The 20,799-nt window shown below is 36.9% G+C and overlaps 1 protein-coding gene across 2 annotated transcripts in view; it reads left to right on the forward strand.

Annotated features, from left to right (window-relative positions):
• HCN1 (hyperpolarization activated cyclic nucleotide gated potassium channel 1) overlaps positions 1-20,799 on the forward strand; it is a 244,192-nt gene that overhangs the window by 166,866 nt on the left and 56,527 nt on the right. The window contains exon 4 of one of the 2 annotated variants that reach the window (XM_004583790.3): positions 8,182-8,400. The exons of the other annotated variant lie outside the window; for it this stretch is intronic. Coding sequence (XP_004583847.3) covers positions 8,182-8,400 — 219 coding nt within the window. The remainder of the gene's footprint in view (positions 1-8,181; positions 8,401-20,799) is intronic. 2 annotated transcript variants of the gene reach the window in all.

The raw sequence follows: 20,799 nt of genomic DNA on the forward strand, positions 1-20,799 counted from the left end.
CAATGTCTTAGAACAGTTAAGACAGAAAAGCTTTTTGAAATGTTTGTGTCGTTTTTATTGTTGTTTGGTTTGTTCTGGGTAATGGGGAACAGCAAAGGGAAAGATAGGAGTCATTGTCACCTGTCCACCAAAGATTTACTGCTTATTCCTATAAGAGGAAATGTTTGCTATTTTTATTCTTCTGAGAATAGTTTTGTGCTGTTTCTGTTTCTAGTAAGTGCAGGAATCATCTGGGGCTACATAGCAATGCTGTATTAGAAATAGGTGTATTCATGTTACTCTCCAGATTCATTCTCACTGTTTTTGCTAGGCTAATTGCATTTGTACATTTGAGTAATGGGTCGCCACTTTTTAACACTAGTGACTACTAGGTTTGTAATCCCTTGTAAGGGAACCAAAAAGCAACATCCATTTGGGTAGCTTACCAAGTTATGTATGTTAGTATATATTCCTGAAGGAAGTGCATACATGATAGCTTCAGAATTACAGCAGTGTTGCTAAGTTTAACTTCTCACATTTTAAATTTTGAAAAGTATAAGTATACCATTGCAAAGGACATTTGTCTTTTGCTTGGAAACAGAGTGAGGACAGAAATATCTAACAGTAAGTCTAAATCTTAGTCATTGATGTCACTCCCCTGATAAAACCTTCATGAAGGAAAAGAATACCTAAAAGATTTGTGATATTTTTCAGTTTTTTTTTCATTTTATATTTATATTTAAATGTATGCTGGGTTGTCTGTGGCATCTGCCTCAGAGTACCAGTTGGGAGAGCACTTAGTCAGATTGCTAAGGGCATCCGTCTAATTTCAAAGTTCACTTTTCAGTTACAGTGGAACACCCTGAATCTTAATGAGAGATTCTGGTGTCTTCTGAGGTACAGGTGAGGATATCTGGCTCTTCAACTCATAGCATAGTTCAGGGTAGCTGTGTAACATTATGCAATGGAGTGATTTTGTTTACTATGTTGTCAGTTGCACATCTTTCATGGAATCCACTGTTATCGCTCACTCTGGTGCCTGTTTTGAATGCCAAGATGATTAAAATAAGATCTGTGTTAGAGAGCTCTGGCTATTCCAGTGAAGGCAAACAAGGAGAGATACTGTGCAGTCACATGGTTAATGGAAGCACACGTCCTAGGTCCATATTGGGAAGAAAACAGAAGGGGCAAAAGTGGCTGAACTGCACAGGTGATGGCTGATTTTTGAGAAACTTCCTAGAAGCGACCAGGCAAAGAGAAAAGAGACAAGAAATCACTCTGAGTCAAATAAAACCATCTAAAGTAAACACAGTGCAGTGGTTTGTCTGGCAATCTGCGAACACTTCAGAGTGACAAGTGTTAAGTTATAGATTGTAATGTAGGACTTTGTAAAGTTAGAAGGTTGCAGACGGGGAGGCTGAAGCTATGTTGTAACTAATTTTCTGGGATTCTCAGAGAGCTTTGACTTAACTCTTGAGGCTGTGAGAAGGCTCTAAAGACTGAAGTATTAAGGAGTTAAACTGGAATCTGCATTATTTTAACTTTAGTTTTGTAGCTACTCAGATGAGAAAAAAAATGAGGAAAATTTGTTTTTACATTGGGGTGAAAAAAAATGGTATATTTGATTCAAGAAAAAGGTAAATTTAGGTTAAAAAGAGCTGATATGTCTTCAGAAATAAAAGAGCAAGCATAAAGCCCAAAATGCAAATGAATCAAGCTAATATCAACCACCGCCTACAATATACGGCAGGACAATATCTAGTTATGACATACTTGTGATCACAATAATATAATTTAGTTTCGGGAAAGCCTTAGAGGAAAAATAGCTGACCTTAGACTTATTAAGTTTTTTAAGTTATTAGTTATTAAGAATTGTACATGAGAAAAACATAATTGTTAAGAATTTGGGGTCCTTTTCCAAACTGCAAATGCAGAGTGATAGGAGTAACCAAAAACAGAAACTTAGTATGTCCTCAAACGATGTTATGCTGTGAAGATACGTGGCAATGTATACAAGGACTAGGAGCCTGAGTATCAGAGATGAAAAAGAGTTGTTTTTTTTTTAAATTGCTGTTGTGTTTGGTTGTTTTCCAATAAATATATACTTTCAAACCTGCTAACTTCTTCAGTATTTGGTTATCTTGTTGACAATGTGAAAACATACCTTTTGCCTAGGGGCTTTGTGCTCACCCAGTGGAGAGAAGCGCAGTGAATCAAGTGATGTTAAACTCAGCCAGAATCAAGGAAAATAGGGCTTCTTGATAATGGACACAGGTTGGATGAGTTCAGTCTGTACACAAATGGTTGAAGACATTCAGGACACGCCAGCAGGATATTTGGATACTGACTTAAAGGCCATCTACAGCTTTCAGACAGTGACCTTCTAAAGACATTTTCCTTGATTTTGCTTTCTTGTCTAAACAAGAAAAACAGAACATAGAGCATTCCAAGCCTTTCTAATGGAGAGGGTTTGATTTTTTTTTTTTTAGCAGACTCTTTTGGAGTCTTGATTCTCTAATTGAAGACTTGCTAATTCCCTTATCAACCCTCATCTGCAATATCATTGATGTTTTCTCCTCCAAATCCTCCTGAATGGTACTGGCTCCTCAGATCCACTGTGCAGGGAACCTACGGGCACAGAGCTATGGTGGCAGCCCATTAGTTGTACATAATGGAGACCAGAATATTACAGAGCTTCTCGGCTTCTCAGGAATGGGGAGACACAGAATCTGCACTCTAGTACACCCACATCATTTTTAAAAATCCATGCACTAATAGCTAAGGAAATGTGAAGATGTAAGGCTATTGACATAGTTCATCAGGTAAATCATTTTGGAACAAGTTAGAGAAAATCTAAATGGGTCATAGAAGTGTGCACAGAGAAATCATTAAGCTTTGATTTTTTTTTCCTTTTCCTGAACACTCTGTTGACTGAAAAATGTGTACCCTTAATTATGAAAGCATTGTCTGCTCTGCCAGTAACCTGTAGAAGTGTTTTCTTGCATATCAAAAGAAGTTAGATTTAAAAAAAAACATTTGTGACCTATGTGGAGGTGTACTTTAAGATTAGTTTACTAATTTGTGGCAAATTGGCACTAGGCTTGGCTAATATGTTAGAATTTCATCTTGGCAGGAATGGTACTAAGTGCTGTGCTCCCTTTAGGGAACATTGTTTGTTACACCTCGCAAACAATATGGGAAGCATTGCCATTAGGCAATCTTATAACTATAAATAAATAGTTTTTTAAGAAGCATTTACGGATGAATCATTCTTGGGTTAGGATGATTTCATTTTCAGTTCTTAATACCAGTTTTCATAAGTTGTTGTATTTGTCAGATTACATTTGTTGTTCTGTTTTCTTATTATATAGAAATATTAAATTAAAAAAACTGCTGCTCTCCTAAAAGCCAAATATCATACTTATTTTTTGATACCAATATGAAATAGCTAGAATATTTTGATTAGTATGTTTTGAAATGGGAAACTATCAATGTTTAATGGGAACTTGTTCCACACAGTTTATTAGTGTAAGAATATACCTTGGTTGACTGTAGACCATGCTTATGATTTTAGGAGGTTGAAAGTAGCTCATCCGAAATAGGAATTATGCCTTAATTACTATTTCCTGAGTTGTGTAAACCGGTAGAATCAAAATCCAACACTGTGTGTGTGCATGCATGTGTGTGTAACACTGGAGACAATAAAACAAAGGATTTTGAATATTCTTAGTATTGTACTTGCAATGGATTTACAAATTACTTTGTGTCTCAATTCAAGTACGTGGCTGAAAGAAGGTAATCTGAGCCTGTGTACTTCTCTCTGTCTCTCTCTCTCTCTGTCTCTCTCTCTCTCTCTCACACACACACACATATACATATACATACATGTGCATATGAACAAACACAAAGTTTCAAATGGGAGATTCAACTTATGAACATGGGACTCTTAAGAGATTTAACATTTTTAATTATTGGTAGAAGGATATTTAGCTTGATTCTGCTGCTGTAACAAGTTGTGTTTACCTGTCTTAAGTACCATTATGTATTTCAATTTTCTGTGACATTGTCCATGAGATCAGGAAGTCTACACAAGATAAAACTTACATTTGTATAGGCTTCTGTGGATTTAGAAACCAAAGTAGAATGTTCTCTCTGAGGATTAATTCTGGCACAGAAATGTGACATACTGAGAATACACTGAATACACACAACAGGATAAGAGCCTTAAGTTGACAGGCTTCTAAGAATGCTTAGAAGTGTTCAATACACCTTACCTTTTAAGGAGCCTTACGGAGCAGAGAATTTTGTAGGCTCATCTTGTTAGACTGCATAATCAATACACCAAGTACTAACATTACTTGTGGTTGAAATCTTTGTGTGCAATTTAAGGTCATATTTGAAAATTAGTAACGTGTATTGCTTCTGATTTGTGTAGTTATTACTTAGGTTGCAAATAAGATGGCTTTTAAGGCCCCCCCCTTTTTTTCTAAAGTGATGCAACATTTTTAATTCACGTCATTCCTTTAAATTGGTGATTGACATAACCTTAACACAGTGAAATTATTTTGGTGTAATTTTATTAGCCACTAATTTCATAAGAGTGCATTTGTCTGGAATGAATCTCTCTGACAATATCAGGCGATGCATATCCTGGTAGGTAGTTAGACAGTTTTATCCAGGTATGTTGTTAACAACAATCTGACTTACATTTTCAAAATGAAGATTGTTTAGAGAGATCACAGTTTTTTTCCCCTTAAATTTTCACATGTAAGTGGAGTACAGGATAAAAGTAATGAGGCCAATATCTGCAATCAAAAGGTCAGGGATGAAGTGAAGCGATATTGGACCAAAGGGATGATATCAGTCGAGCTTTATTCTCATCAGTAAAATCACTACAATGAAGACCACCGGGGGTACCACAAGGGTTGATCAACATGTCTAACATGATTCTCACTTGACAAATGCGCGATTCTATGAACACCAGATTATTTGGACGGAATTTTCTATGATGGAAGAGATATGCAGAAAGGTTCATAGACTATGAACCATTTTTTATTGAGGAAAAAGCCATGATTCTGAGTTTGTAATTAAATGAGCATCAGCAAAGGTACAGAAAAACCCACACTCTTTTTGAAGAGGTGTAGTTGGAAATAATTGTGGAAAGACATGGGAGAAAGAAATACAGGAGAGTTCTCCATGTTTAAAACAATATTAGTGGGCCCGGTGGCATGGCCTAGTGTCTAAAGTCCTCGCCTTGAACGCCCCGGGATCCCATATGGGTGCCCTTTCTAATCCTGGCAGCTCCACTTCCCATCCAGCTCCCTGCTTGTGGCCTGAGAAAGCAGTCGAGGAGGGCCCAATGCTTTGGGACCCTACACCCACGTGGGAGACCTGGAAGAGGTTCCTGGTTCCTGGCTCCGGATCGGCACAGCACCGGCCGTTGCGTTCACTTGGGGAGTGAATTATCGGATGGAAGATCTTCCTCTCTGTCTCCTCCTCTCTATATATCTGACTTTGTAATGGAAATAAATAAATCTTTAAAAAAAAAAAACAATGTTAGTAAAGCAGTGATATTACCTGGTTTTGACTCACTCAAGAATGTGTGCATGCATGGTGTGTAGGCCTAAACAGGAATTCAAAATCAATGTAAATACAGAGCCTTATGCCAAAGAGATTGGATACTATCTAGAAATATTTCTATAGAAAATTGATGTAAATGTTTGTCTTTGGTTCTACATTCGTCTTCTCTCACAACTATGGCTTACACAATGCAAACATGATTAATGTGCAAGCTCACAGGGCCATTGTAGGAGTTTTAACTCATTTCCGTTATATATAAACATGTCAAGATGGCTTAAAATTATACCTACTCAATTCCATGTGTGGCGAAAGCAAATCTTTTTTATATGACTTATCATTGAAACCAAAATTCTTTTATTCATCTATTCATTCAAGAAGAATTCAAATGGTGAGCATCTCCACCGCGTCATACAATTTATACTTCACAATGTAATCTGTGAGATGTGGTTCCTGTCCTTTGTGATCGTACACGGGCATATGATGTGATCATGTGGAGCATGGAAGCTTCCATGCTTGGAGATCTGTGACAGACAGACAAGGTTAAAGTCAAGTTACAGGAAATGTCAGAAGAACGTTTACTATTCCAATTAAACACTAAATTCAATATAAAGGAATTGTAAGTGGTCCTTATTCCGATGAAATTATTCAGTGTAGAGAAATATGTAGCTTGCTGATTGTGATAAAACTAGATAGACACAAGGGATAGAACTAAATACACACACATACAGTTGAGTACATAGGAGCTAGTGTTGAAATGAGAACAGTGGATTCGGGCAGTGTATGTTTCCTGGTGTGATATTGCACTGTAGTTTTCAACATTACCATTGGCAAAACTGTGTGCATGGAATCACCCTCTTTTATTTCTTAAGCCTTCATGAGAATCTTTGGTTGCCTCGAAACAGAAAGCTTAATTCAGAGAACAAAATTCAAATGTACAGGAAATTTGTATGCAAGGTTTTATCTTTCTATGAAAAAATGTGGACATGCTATAGAGAGTAAAAATTTCATATTACCACAAATTTTCCTCTGTGGTGTACAGCTTGTCAGATATTCTTAATATCTCTCACTACAGCTATATCCACAGAACGACATATTTCAAAACTTTAAAAAAATGAATATTTGTATTTGTTATAAGCTGTGTTAGGCAAAAGCAACTGATGTCACTTTCAACTTTATCACTGAAAATAAAGTTGAAAATTATATACGTTTTAGTGGTCCAAGAAATGAACTTGTAGAAAAGTAAGAACAATGTTATGATTCGTGAAGATATTATAATACAATTATTATTTATTGGATTATGTTTAATTATCACACCAAATTTAAAGTTATTACAATTTAAGGAAAGCCTTTTTTTCCTACCTTTAACAATGCTCCTTTTTCCATTATGTGTTGAACCACAGACCCCAAACTTTGGTTTTACAGCAACATCCATAAAGTTGTGTAAGCCCAGAAAAAAAAGAGTTTATTACAAATTGACTTCAGAAAAAGCTCCAAAACTTAAATTTTCTCTAAAAAGTGCTTCAACTATATCAATTTAACAGTTGATTTCAGTAGAATTGAGCTTGTTGTAAAGTTTGAAGATATCATCAGAAGTTACAAACCAGGAGATAATATCAGAAGTCCGCCTTTTCTTTTCCAGAACATTTCATAAAGTGTTCTCTGCCTGTTTCATTTCATCTTATTGTTTTACAGAGAGCCAAGAAGATTCACTCATCATCAATGCTCACATTTTAATTCCAATACAATTGCATGCTGCTCTGACACAGAGCTCCTTCGTTTTATGATCAAGGCTATATTTTTACCATGCATTTGTTTATTTTTAATTTGCAAAGGATAATAGGATTAAGTCTTGCGCAGGCATATCAGTTTGGGTTTTTAAGATCTGAATACCATGGTTTTGTAAAAATTTCTATAGTTAGGCTCATATGTTTCACACCCATCTGCTACATTTCTCAGTTTGCAAATATATTACTAGAGAATGACCAGATTTCCTTGAAACTTTAAAATGAGTTCAGAAACATTCATTCTCCATACATTTACGTTATACTTTCTTTGTATATATTGTTTTCCATTTTATATGTGGTTTTACAGGTTCATGGATTCACCCAGCCATCTCCACTGCCTTGCTTCTCATCTCCCGCCCCCTCCTGACTCCCCATATTATTACAATAATATAGTCCTTCACAGATCCAATCTTTTGCTGTTTAAATGTATCATGTCATTGTAGATATAACAATGGTAGAAAAACTAGTATTCTATTGTCAGGGTATATTTAGCAGTTTCATTGGGAGTCATCCTTTGACTCTAGATTACAGATGCATACTGCAACATATTCATGGTCCCACATGAATGTTAGTTTTAAAAACAGTAAACTTAAACTGACCAGGAAGTCAACTTAACTGATTTTAACTGTAGGCTTTTCACTAGCAGTAATACTGAAAGTAGTTTTTTTCCCTATTTTTTCTGTATTTCCTATAGTTCTTATATTTTGATTAGCACTTAGTGAAAATGCATTAGGTTTTCCCTTACACTCAATGTTCTGTATTGTGTGTCTGTATGTCTCATATTCATCATTCAAGTTTCCTGGTAGCTCAGTACTTCTTCTGATCTCTCCTTTTTCAGAATGATTCCTGGGGAAAGCAGTATTCATATGCTCTCTTCAAAGCGATGAGTCACATGCTATGCATTGGGTATGGAGCCCAAGCCCCAGTCAGCATGTCTGACCTCTGGATTACCATGTTGAGCATGATTGTCGGGGCCACCTGCTATGCCATGTTTGTTGGCCATGCCACTGCTCTAATCCAGTCCTTGGATTCTTCAAGGCGGCAGTATCAAGAGAAGGTAATTTATTTTGGCTCTATTGTTAGTTTAACCAACTAGGTATTGAGTTAAACTTGAGTTCAACCTAATTAAACTATCTCCCTGAATCAAAGATACAATAAAAAAAACACAAGGTGAAAATACTATCTGATATGCCATGATTTCTTCAAGATAGACTTTATAGCTTTTATTAATTTTTTATTCTCTCTGGAATAATAAAAAACCCAAATCTGACCCAATCTGCACAAATTTGCTTGCATGTTTCAAAATGTATTTAGCTTAAATAAGGTGTAAATATTGTTCGTGTCCTTTCACATTTCAGCAACTATAAAAATGTAAATCCTTCTCTAGCATACCATCTAAAAGGCCAGGTGATAAAATGGGAGCAGAAACTATTGCACGTGTTCGCTTGTTCCTCCTCACATGCTAAGTCTTCAACTGTGTTACGTATACCTGGTTGGCATATGTTGCTTTATTACTAGTTAATTTACCACAACTTCCAATCCTAACAATGCATGTCAGTAGGTACTGTGGTGCATTATTTTTTTAAGATTTTATTTATTTTTATTGGAAAGGCAAATTACAGACAGGAGATACCGAGAGAAAGACCTTCAGTCCGATGGGTTCCCTCTCCAAGTGGCTGCAATAGCTGAAGCTGAACCCATCAGAAGCCAGCAGCCAGGAAATTCTTCTGGCTCTCCCACACTGGCGCAGGGTCTCAAGGCATTGGATCATCCTCTACTGCTTTCCCAGACCACAAGCAGGGAGTTGGATGAGAAGTGGAGCAGGCAGGAAAGGAACCAGTGCCCATATGAGATTCTGGACGCTTGCAAGGCAAGATTTAGCCGCTAGGCTATCACGCTGGGCTCAGTTGTGCATTCCTCTTAAAAAAATGTATTCATTTGAAACAGTTACAAAATGACATTGAGAGACAAGAGCCCATCTACTTGATCAGTCTCTGGATAACCAACTTTAGCCACTAGGCCATGGCACCGGACCCTTGATGTTCCTTAAAAAGAAAAAAAAAAAAAAACCTTGTTGACTTATTTTATTGAACCACTCGTAAATATTTCTTTAAACCAAATAAGCAAGGGCTCAGCGTGATAGCGTAGTGGTTAAAGTCCTCGCCTTGAACGTGCCTGAATCCCATATGGGCGCCGGTTCTAATCCTGGCAGCTCCACTTCCCATCCAGCTCCCTGCTTGTGGCCTGGGAAAGCAGTTGAGGACGGCCCAAAGCCTTGGGTTCCTGCACCCGCATGGGAGACCTGGAGGAAGTTCCAGGTTCCTGGCTTCGGATCGGTGCAGCACCGGCCTTTGCGCTCACTTGGGGAGTGAATCATTGGTCGGAAGATCTTCCTCTCTGTCTCTCCTCCTCTCTGTATATTCGCCTTTCCAATAAAAATAAATAGATCTTTAAAAAAAACAAATGAGCAAATACTCAGTTTGTGGGATTTCATTAGTTAATGTCAGCAGTCGTTATTTTAGGTTTGCGATTGTAAACCTGCATGTATGACAGGATTTTGTACTACTAATGTTCTGTGTAAGATCAGCAGCTCAATGACACGAAGCAGTCAATCCTGATCCTTTTAGACTTTATCTCATCTTGAAACTTCTACCAGTAATGTCACTGGTTACACACACACACACACACACACACAGTGCCCTGAACAAATAGGTGTAGAATTCTTTATTAAAACAGTGTTATCGATGTCAATGTGTACGCCCTGAGTATTTATCATGCCATTTCTTACCACCATGCCAAATCTCCATGTATGTTAAATTATTTATGATTGAACGTTTACATACTGAGAAATCTCTTGAGAAACTTCCCATAGAGCTCATTCATTCCTTTTGTATGTGGGTGGTTACCTCTTTTTGGGATACGCTTGCTGTTGCGCTCACCTTTGTGAAATGAAACTGCATTTGATTACCTTATGAATTAAGCTACTGCATCTCAGCTCAGAAATTGGGGGACTCTGGGAAGGCTACTGTTATTTCTAGTCATATCTACCAGTTTTCTGTCAAATAATTGTAGTAATAGCAGGTTTGTGTGTTGTGTTTGCGACTCTATAATCATCAAGATATTTAGCATGTGTACACTTCATATACATTGTAAGAGTGAGAGATTTAGGGTAAGAGAACTTCAGCACACCTTGATATACTTGTACACAAAAGCTTTTTATATGGAATTGTAATATGAAATAATCACCTTAATTTTCTGAGAGAACTATAATTTCAGGCACCTTTTATCCATTGAATAGCCTCCTGAAATTGGTAAGCATGCTACAGAAATCCAAAGCAGGTGCAAGTTAAGTTATTTAAATAGATTCTGATTTTTGTTGGTGGAGCACAAGACGCTGAGACAATATTACACCTGACTTCAAGAGTTACTGAATCTGTTTACCAAGGATGTGCAAAAGGCTAACCTTATCAAAAAGGACAAAATTATCCCATTTTGCGCTTAGAAGATTCAGGTTATGTAACTAGACTGTCATCCATACAAGAGTGTTACATTTATTCATGTTCCTATATTGTATGATTTAATGCGATCAAGCACAAATGTAGTGTCCTAAACTTAATCCATCATACTGGAGTTCTACATATCTTAATTCTGTCATTGTAAATAAAGATTATAATGAGACTCTCATGTAAACTTCATATTTGATGGAAATCCATTTTTTCCTTTTTTGTTGAATCTAGCCTTGCAAATTTGAATAAGTCAGTGGCATCCAGAGACAAAAGGCTAGGTGGTATAAAATTTGCTCTGTTTTCAAACTACTGAGATCCCTTTCACAACAAAGCAGATTACTGCTGATTACCTTCCCAAATGCCCTCAGTTCCTGCCAGTGAACACCAGCTGAAGCTGGAAATCAGGCCTACCTTTTGGGTGGGAAGGCTTGAGCTGCTTCAGTCAGTCGTCCATTGCCACCCAGGGTGCATGTGAACAGGAAGCCGGAATGGGAAACAGAGCTGGGACTCAGATTCTAATATGGGATGTGAGCATCTCAAGTAGTATCTTAAATGTTATACCCGATTCTCACCTCATACTGTACTGTTGTTTACATGAGCGCAATCCTATAACCTTGGGTGTTAGAACACGTCCTGATTCATTCCTTTGTTTACATTTATATATTTGTTTTGCACTTGCTTGAATATAAATGAATTCTTTTAAAAAGCTGAATTTTCAATCTGCTATCTTTTCTCGTTTCTGAGATTGATTTCCCTGGAAACAACAAGGAATATTTTATTTAGGTGTTTCTCCAAAGCTTCATTCATACCTGCTGGTGGTCTTGTACTTGAGGTAATAATTCTATCAGAAGAATGGATGCAAGAGTTCATCAGTTTTGTCATTGATTCTGAGACAAAACAAAAAACAAAAACATTTGGCCATATGGTTACGCTTTCACCCTAGTGAGATACTTAACTTTGAGCTCCTTGCTTTACACTGGCCAGCCCCCAGTTCTGGCTTGTCTAGGTATTCAGGGCCTAAATAGGTGAATGGAAGCTGGAAACTCATTCTTTTTCTCTCGGTGTCTCTGTTTGTTTCTCTGTCACTCGAATAATGTGTATGTAACTGTTAAAGACAGAGAGAAAACACCTGCAAAATACAGAGGCTCTACTGTCTGGCCAGTGTTGGCTGAGCAAAGCACAACAGTTTGAAGGAAAGCCTAGAACATTTATAAATCTTGCTACAAAAGCAGCCGCACCCTGTTTTTCAGCTCATTTTCACTGTATAATGAAATGTAAACACTCTCTTCAATTTCTCATGTGGTTTATTGATTCTGTAGGATATAATATTCTTTATCATCCAAAAAAGCAGAAGGACTTTGAACTTGTAATAATTCTGACATTGTAAACTCCTACCACACCACTGTGAAAATGAAAAATGAGTTGGATAACTCTAATTATCCCTGGCTTATGCCAGTGATAGAGGTAGTTCTGATGTCCATGTGTGTCCAACGCAATGTTTAACTAGCTTTCTGCATAATTTGTAAAGCTTGCTTCCTTCCTTTTTAAATGAGGCTGCCATGAACACAACTCCCACATGGTTCTTAATTAGTCAGGCAATTTTCCATTGGACTGCATCATATACTTTTTCTTCCTGGGAGCTAAATTTAATGTAATCTGTTGTGTTAAATTGGCACTACTACCAAATGTTTTAAAGCCAGGGAGGTCATAAGACTGGAAATCTGAGATTCGCTTACAGGAAAATGGAACTGCGATAACCCTTGAGTTACCTTACTGTAATTGCTGACAAATCCAGCTCCAGAACAATGATACTTTATATTTTCATCTGGAAAAAGTAGTTTTTACTTAAATAAATGCTGTTATAAAGGTTGAATCAACTTTAGGAATGTTTAAGGCTCTTAATTAAGAAAAAGAAAAATGCCATTTTTCCATTTATAAAACACTTATACCTCTGTTTTCAATTTGATAAATCCCACTAAGGAAGTATGAAACACCTTCTTGTCTGGTAATTCTTGTCCTGGTAGTCTGTATTCTACGCTGAAATTTTCCTTATGATGCAGGTGGGCAGAATTTCAGAACCATGCAAAATGTTAAACATTTCTGCTCACTAAACCTGTCTGTATCTCATTGCAATTTACATTTATCAAACAATACACGTGACAGCTTATAATTTCTCTAGTTTCTTTTCTATTTTCTTGTGTTTATTGGTCTGTGTGTTTCAGTTTTTTGTGAATGTTGGATTTCCATTTGAATTTGCTTCTGGAAGTTCTCTTTCAAGGTTTTGTTCGTGTTTGTGCTCCCTGAATGTCATAAGATACAGAACTAAGCACTTTTTCATGGCAGAAGCTGGTGGTTCTGGAACCAGTAATCTGTTAAAAAAGAAAACCATGACAAACAAGATTCCCCTGTGTGTAACTTCCTTTTGGTTCCCTAAATCACTGTGATCTCTTGGAAACTAACCTTACAGAACACAGAGGAGATCAGCACAAAGGCAAAATTACCATGAGAGAAATGTCACAGAAAATACCCTTGATTTTGATAAGATTCTTAATAGAAAGAAACAAGTATACCAGTGGCCCAGGAGTAGACGTGTGTGAAAGAAACCTGGGTACGGGTCAGCTAAGAATAATTTTTAGTGTCAGGGTAATGAGGTTATACCTTAAGGAAAGAAGACCCCTTGCATCTTTGAGATGTTGTATTCCAGGCTATTTTTAAAGGAAAATAAACCACAAAATCCTATTGGCTATAGTGTTTTCCTGATGTATATTATAATATCTCAGGATCCAATAGACAACTTTACAGACATTTATTAATGAAATGACTAACACTGAGTAGGCTACAGCTTAATCAAGGGATAGGAGCACCTCAAATAAAATAACTAGAAACAGTGTTATTTTATCTTTAAGTAGACAAAAAGTAGTGTTCAGAGAAAATATGTAGTGTGACTTGAGTGTCAAATTTCATTTTTTAAATGCAAATTTATTGCATACTTATTATGTGCGAGACCTACTATTACATGATGGACATGTATTGAGCAAATAGACATGGGGCTATCCCTTGTTAAGTTTCTTTTCATTTAATGGTTAGAAAAGAGAGACTCATAATACCCAGTAATGGTATTTGTAAGAACATGCCACAGAGCGGAATGTGAATGCACTATAAAAGACTTTGGTTTTATTCATATGGGATTCAGTGGTGTGGAGCAGAAAGACTGAATTACAGTTACAAGAGAAGTATCTGTAGAAGTAAGGTTTAAGTAAGCCACCTGATGAAGAAAAGCAATGCCATACAATGAAGCTGGCCATGTTTCAAGAAGAGATAAAATCATGAGTTGGAGAGAATTGGGAACTGACTTTGGAAAGGGCTGCAGTGGCTGTTAGAGTCAAAATATGGAACTTTCTAGGACTAGTTGACCCTGCTAAAGTTCAACTTAAATACAATTGTGGCCTAGTAAGAATTTGCAAGAAAATACTTACTAAATTGAATTTGAATTTTTGAATGAATGTCACTTAATAATGTATTACGGTTGATTAAAAAAAACAAGAGTGATCTATATTCTTTGGCATTAGGTAAATGGTCTCATGATAACTGATAAAAACCACAGTGAATTACAATTTTAGTAGGTGAAAATATTTAACAAACTGTTCACAGGCAATGTTAAGTTTCTGTAGAATGAAGAGGTAATAATTCAATGGCTTCAAGAGTGATGGAATTCTGTTACAAATAAGCAAACTTTGGAAGCCAAAGACCAGCTCAGTGGGTTGGCAGTGCTCTGTATGGCCCATCTGTGGGCACAGGTTCTTCCTAGTTGTTCCTCTCCTACACCTTAGAGCAATGCTTTTTAAATTTGAACATATATATATATATATATATATATGTAATATATATGAATATATATGTGGAATTCTTGTTAAAACAAATTCATTGGTTGTACTTAAGAATTTCTGGTTCATGAGGTCTGGGGTGAGTTTTGAGAATTTGCATTTTCTATGCCACAACCACTGAAACATACTTTAAAATGGTAAGGCATATTTTTCAAAAAAATCAAGTAAATTCACAATTGATTTGACTATGCTGAAATATGTTGAAATGTTTTTAAGAAGAGAATAGGGAACAGCCTTAATTGCTTGGAAGTTTTCATTATTGGAACACTTTGTTCTGTTCCGTGATTGAATGACTCATGCTTCCTGATTTCTTAGCAACAGAACTAGTCTCCTAGTGATGCAAGCCCCAGGATGTTATATGATGGAGAAATCATAATATTTTTAAAAATCAAACTTAAAATTCCTTATTCTTTTCTTTTTATAAGTACTACAGATGACTAACTTCAAAAAATTTAATAAAATTTATGCAGTTATAGGCACTGTCTCTTCTGTTTACAATCTGAAAATCTATCATAAAGAATAGTGTAGCACCATGCTTTGTAAAATGTTAGCAATAACTTATTTTCAGCCAATAATTAGGATATTAATTGGAATCTAAATCTACACAATGCTACAGAGCCTAAACCCCAAAAATGTAATTTGAGTATATTATGCATGGGGAATAACATTATTAGAAGATGCTCTACATAAATTACTAAACTATTATTCAGAAAAGTGATGCTAAACATATATTATACCAATGTCTTCTGAGCTTCAATGTTCTCAAGTTTTGATGTTTTCAATGTTGAGAATAAGGGTGATTTTTCTGTTTATGAATCTTTATCTTGATTTTGCTGTTTTAACAATTTATTTGTTTTATTTGAAATGCAGTATCATAGAAGGGGTGAAAGAGAGAGAGAAGAAAAAGAAATAGATCTTCAATACATTGGTTCATTCCTCAAAAAGTTGCATACCTTGGCTCAGGCCAGGCCAAAGCTAGAACCCTGGAATTCCATCCTGTTCTCCCACATGGGCAGCAGGGGCCCAAGCACATGGACCATCTTCTGCTTTCCCAGGATCATTAGCAGGGAGCTGGATCAGAAGTGGAGCAAACAGGACTAGAACAATATGGATCACAGATGTCACAAGCAGCAGTCTAATGTGCTGTGCCACAGTGCTCATTCCATGAACTGTTAACTTGAACCTCAGAGATCAGAAACCTGAAGTTCAATCATTTTTATATAGCTATCACACAAAATAGCAAAAACATAAAATTGCATTCTTTGCAAAAACAGTGCATTTTGGAAAAAATGCATAGGTGCTAATGAGTTTAACTTCTAATATACTAATAGCTCTCTAAAGTAAGTATGTTGACAACAGATTGTTTCTAAATAGCTAAATAGGGAGGATTGTGAATGGCACAAACAAGAAACGTGATAATTACTTAACATGGATATATCAGTCACTTTTATGTAACTTTAAAAGTTTTATGCATGTATTGAAATTTATTCAACACCAGGACCAGTGCCTCAGTCTGTGACACCAGCATCTCATATGTGTCCCAGCTGCTATACTTCCAATCCAGCTCCTTGCTTACGACCTAGAAAAGAAGTGGAAGATGGCTGAAGGCTGTAGGACCCTTCTGTCACATGGCTCCTGGCTTTGGACCACCTCAGCCCTGGCATTGTCACCTTTTGGGGAGTGAACCAGCAGATGGAAGATCTCTCTCTCTCTCTTTCTCTCTCTATCTCTGTAACTCTGCCTTTCAAGCAAAAGTTTTAATTAAAAATATATTCAACTCTTTATTATGTACAAATTATGTATCAATTAAAAATATAAAATATTAAATAAGGTTTCTGAAGTACCTTGAAAAACAGCCTTTGCATTTTATTTCAACCATCAAAACTAGATCATAACATTCTATGAAGGTCTCACTGTGAGATAAAATTATTAGTCTAAAATGGTGCAATTTATATAAGTAGTTATAACTTGAAAAAGATCAAAGATTATATGAGCAGATTGATTCATTTCTTCCTTAATTAATCACTCAGTTTATTAAACTAAGGCGGAAACGTGTCTACGTATAAGCAGCTCTTCACTAAGATATGCTGCTTCCAGTGCTGTTTACCTGCTTTCCACTGCATAAATAATTAGTGAATTTCTAGTTTGGGAAATCAATTTTTGTAATTTTTAACGTGATATAGCATAAATCTCATGTTGTTGCAAAATTTTGTTTTTATTGCCTGTAATGGTGTGAAATGCCCTTGGAGTCGTCTTATGCACGTAGCTCACTAACGGGTAGAATGTGTCACATGTGCATGTAACACAACTTCCCTTCTAAAATTACCTACCTGATGTTCCTCTATATAAGTGACTTTCGGAGGTTATGCTAAAGAGTCAAACTCTCCTGTGAGTTATCTTGCACTAGCTTTGAATTTGAGCTATTGAGGCACAAAATCATTATAGTAACACAGCTGCTTGGCTTCCTACTGTCTCAAGGCAAAAACTGTCAGAAAGGCAAAAACAATTCAGTTTACATGCTAACTGTAGTACTACAAAAAGAGATGTGAAAATACAGGTGTGGGGCATTTTCACTTACATATATATATATATATATATATATGTATCATATTTAATACTGATTTTGCCAAAAAGCATGAATTTTGTTCTCAGTCAGTTTGAGCATTGTGACAACTGAAGCTACAAAGAATTAGGCTGCAGGTAATTCTGAACAAAACAGATCTCCATGTGGTCGAAAAGTTACAGTGAGAGTAGATTAAATCACTGAGAAAAGGCTCAAGGCAACGAATGGCAGGGAAATTTTGTTGAAAAAACCTGTATCCTGAAACCTGTGGAATAAAAAGTGAAGCTAAGTGGAAGCCCTAAGAAAATGCAACTCAGAAACATGGAATAATCCAGATAGAAACATAATATAGAACATGTTCTTTATAAGGATTACCGTGAGTCACCCAAAAGAAGTTGTTCAGTGTGTTCTGTTCACGGAAGGCATGAAGACAAAGTGTGGAGAATGCTTTAGAATCACCATTTTAAAGCTGCTAGTGATGTTTTAATTATGGAGTGCACAGATCTTCAATTCTGAGTTTTTGTCAGAAGACTAAGAAATATCTTCCTGTCCTTCAAGTAAAATGCTAATATGTTTATGTTAATTATGTTTACTTTTTAAAAATTACTTGAAGCCTCTCAGCTTTCTTTCATTCTTCAAAAATGTAAAACTCAGAAGAGCTATGAGACATGCTATGCATATGACATTTTCCATCCAGGCCAGGCCGGGGAGCCACAGCTGCAGCTTGCTGTAAATGGAGAGCTCTGGCCACTGAAGGAATAGTGCCCGGGAGCCAGCACCTGGTGAGCCATGCTGAAGTCAGAATCTGTCTGCAGTTCTCAGTGGGTAGTCAGCCAGCAGCAGCCCCTGGAATGAGAGGAGCTTATTTCCTATTTTTTTCCAAAAATTATTTATTAGAAAGTCAGAGTCACCAGGAGAAAGAGACACAGCACAGACACACACACACAGAGAGAGAGAGAGAGAGATCCTTCATCTGTCAGGTCACTCCCCCAGGGGCTGTAACAGCTGGGGCTGAGCCAAGCCTCATTTGGAGCTAGAAGTTTCATTCAGCTCTCACATTAGCAGCAGGGCCCACACACTTGGGCCATCCTCTGATTTCCCAGGTCGCTAGCAAGGAGGTGGATTGGAACTGAAACAACTTTGACTTGAACCAATGCCTACGGAGGATGTCAGTATTATAGACCTTATCTCATCTGCTATACCAGAATGTCAGCCTCCAACATTAGTGGTTAATTTTCACCTTGCATGAGCTGGGATCTCAAATGGACAATTGCTCTACTTCCCTTCCAACTCCCTGCTGGTGCCCTGGAAAAGCAGTCAAGGATGGGAGAACCGGAGGAAGCTCCTGGTTCCTGGTTTCCGAACAGCACAGCTCTGGCCATTGTGACCACTTGGGGAGTGAACCATCGAATGGAAAATCTTTCTCTGTCTCTTCTTTCTGTAAATCTGACTTTCCAATAAAAATGAATGAATCTTTAAAAAAAATCTTACCACCGTGAAACACTGGCAGTACAGGAATATATGACATGTTTTCCTTATCTTCTTTGATCACTTATACTGTCTCCTGTACTTTCAAGCCAGGCCAATGCTGTGTGAGCGAGGAGGGTAGTATTAGCAGAACCATTAGCTTAGGTTCCGTATGTGTCCTTACAAGTTATTGAAATAGTTTGTCTTGTACTCCAGGACCAAAGTATTTGGAAGATTTAAACAAAGGCATGCTGTGATGAGACTTTGATTGTAGAAAGCAAAACTAAAAACAGATTTAAGAACAGATTATAAATACTCAACAATGGAAACAGAAGACAATTTCAAAAATTCTCATAAAGGATGATGATTAACTGGAACAAGTTTGTAGCCATAAAAATGAAGGGTGAAAAAGTTTAAAACTATCTCAGAATCTTGTTTGTATACAAAAGGAAACATTTTCCCAAATACAATTATATGCAATAACACGGATATCTGTTGGAATAATAACATTAGTGGAAAAATATGCAAAAAAGCAAATATTGTATTATTCCATGTATATGAAACTGCAAGACAGAAACCTAGAAGAGTGACAACAAACAGATCGGTTGTTTCTTGAGAACAAGAATTGAAAGCAGCTTAGCTACAAAGCGAAAAAAAACAACATGTGAGACTGATAAAAAAAAAATTCTAATACTTGGCCATTGTAAATGCTTCTGGCAGTATTCACTTCAAGAGTGTCAGCGCTCTCTGGGCCCGGCGGCGTGGCCTAGCGGCTAAAGTCCTCGCCTTGGATGCCCTGGGATCCCATATGGGCGCCGGTTCTAATCCCGGCAGCTCCACTTCCCATCCAGCTCCCTGCTTGTGGCCTGGGAAAGCAGTTGAGGACGGCCCAATACATTGGGACACTGCACCCATGTGGGAGACCCGGAAGAGGTTCCAGGTTCCCGGCTTCGGATCGGCGCACACCGGCCATTGCGGCTCACTTGGGGAGTGAATCATCGGACGGAAGATCTTCCTCTCTGTCTCTCCTCCTCTGTGTATATCTGGCTGTAATAAAATGAATAAATCTTTCAAAAAAAGAAAAGAGTGCTCTCGTCTGAAAGATATTACAGCAATAAAAAACAATGAGAAAGGTACATATTCAAAAACTTATGATGACAGAGGCATTGTTTGAGAGGGAAAATGAAGTAAAATAAAAGTTAGACTTTTTATTTTGGGTTAAACTACAGGTGAATAGTCATCATTATCTGATTGGAAGATGAACATGATGAGATGAGGTTTTAATGGAGGGTTGAAGCTTTGGAGGTGTTCACTGTGGGATCCCCAATAATGTCCAAGTGGATATGACAGATAATTGGATTTAGGAATCTTGACTGGCCAAAATTTTTGCCTTGATTTATACATTTAGAACTTATTAGTAAATGTAAATGTGTATGTATATTACATATATATATATATATATATATACATTATATTTTCATTCATGAAGTTGAGCAAAGTCTTCCTATTGGTGAATGTTGATATGAAAGAGAAGGAGGGGTATGCCAAGGTGATTTCCAAATTCTGTTATCTACCATTTCAATTTATGTTACGTGTATGTATCCTGAGCCAACCTTTCCATAGGTAAATATTTGCTAAGGTCTGTGTTTTCCGTAGTTTTGTAATTCCTGGCTAAACAGACTGAAAAATATTCATTTGCTGACTTTCTATTGAGCTCTCATAAACTCATTCAATGCAGAAAGACAAAAAAAAAAATCAAAATAGTGTCCCCGTCTTGAAGTCACAGTTGGTTTGGAGAAATTGTTTACAACTTGCGGCAGTAAAATATTTGCTGTAAACCAGAATCTACTCATCTTCTATTATAGTATAGTAAATAAAATTATATGGATTATTAGAAATAGTGTAAACCCTCGACTCCTTTACCACTGAATGAATCTGAACTGGAAACTCTTTTCAGTCATCTGCTTTTCAGCATCGCTAGCCAGTGACCCCCTCACTGATTTCTTGGATTCCATTTCCACATTTTGCATAGCAAA

The sequence above is a fragment of the Ochotona princeps genome, chromosome 23, assembly GCF_030435755.1.
Source record: "Ochotona princeps isolate mOchPri1 chromosome 23, mOchPri1.hap1, whole genome shotgun sequence".
Classification (NCBI taxonomy): Eukaryota; Metazoa; Chordata; class Mammalia; order Lagomorpha; family Ochotonidae; genus Ochotona; species Ochotona princeps.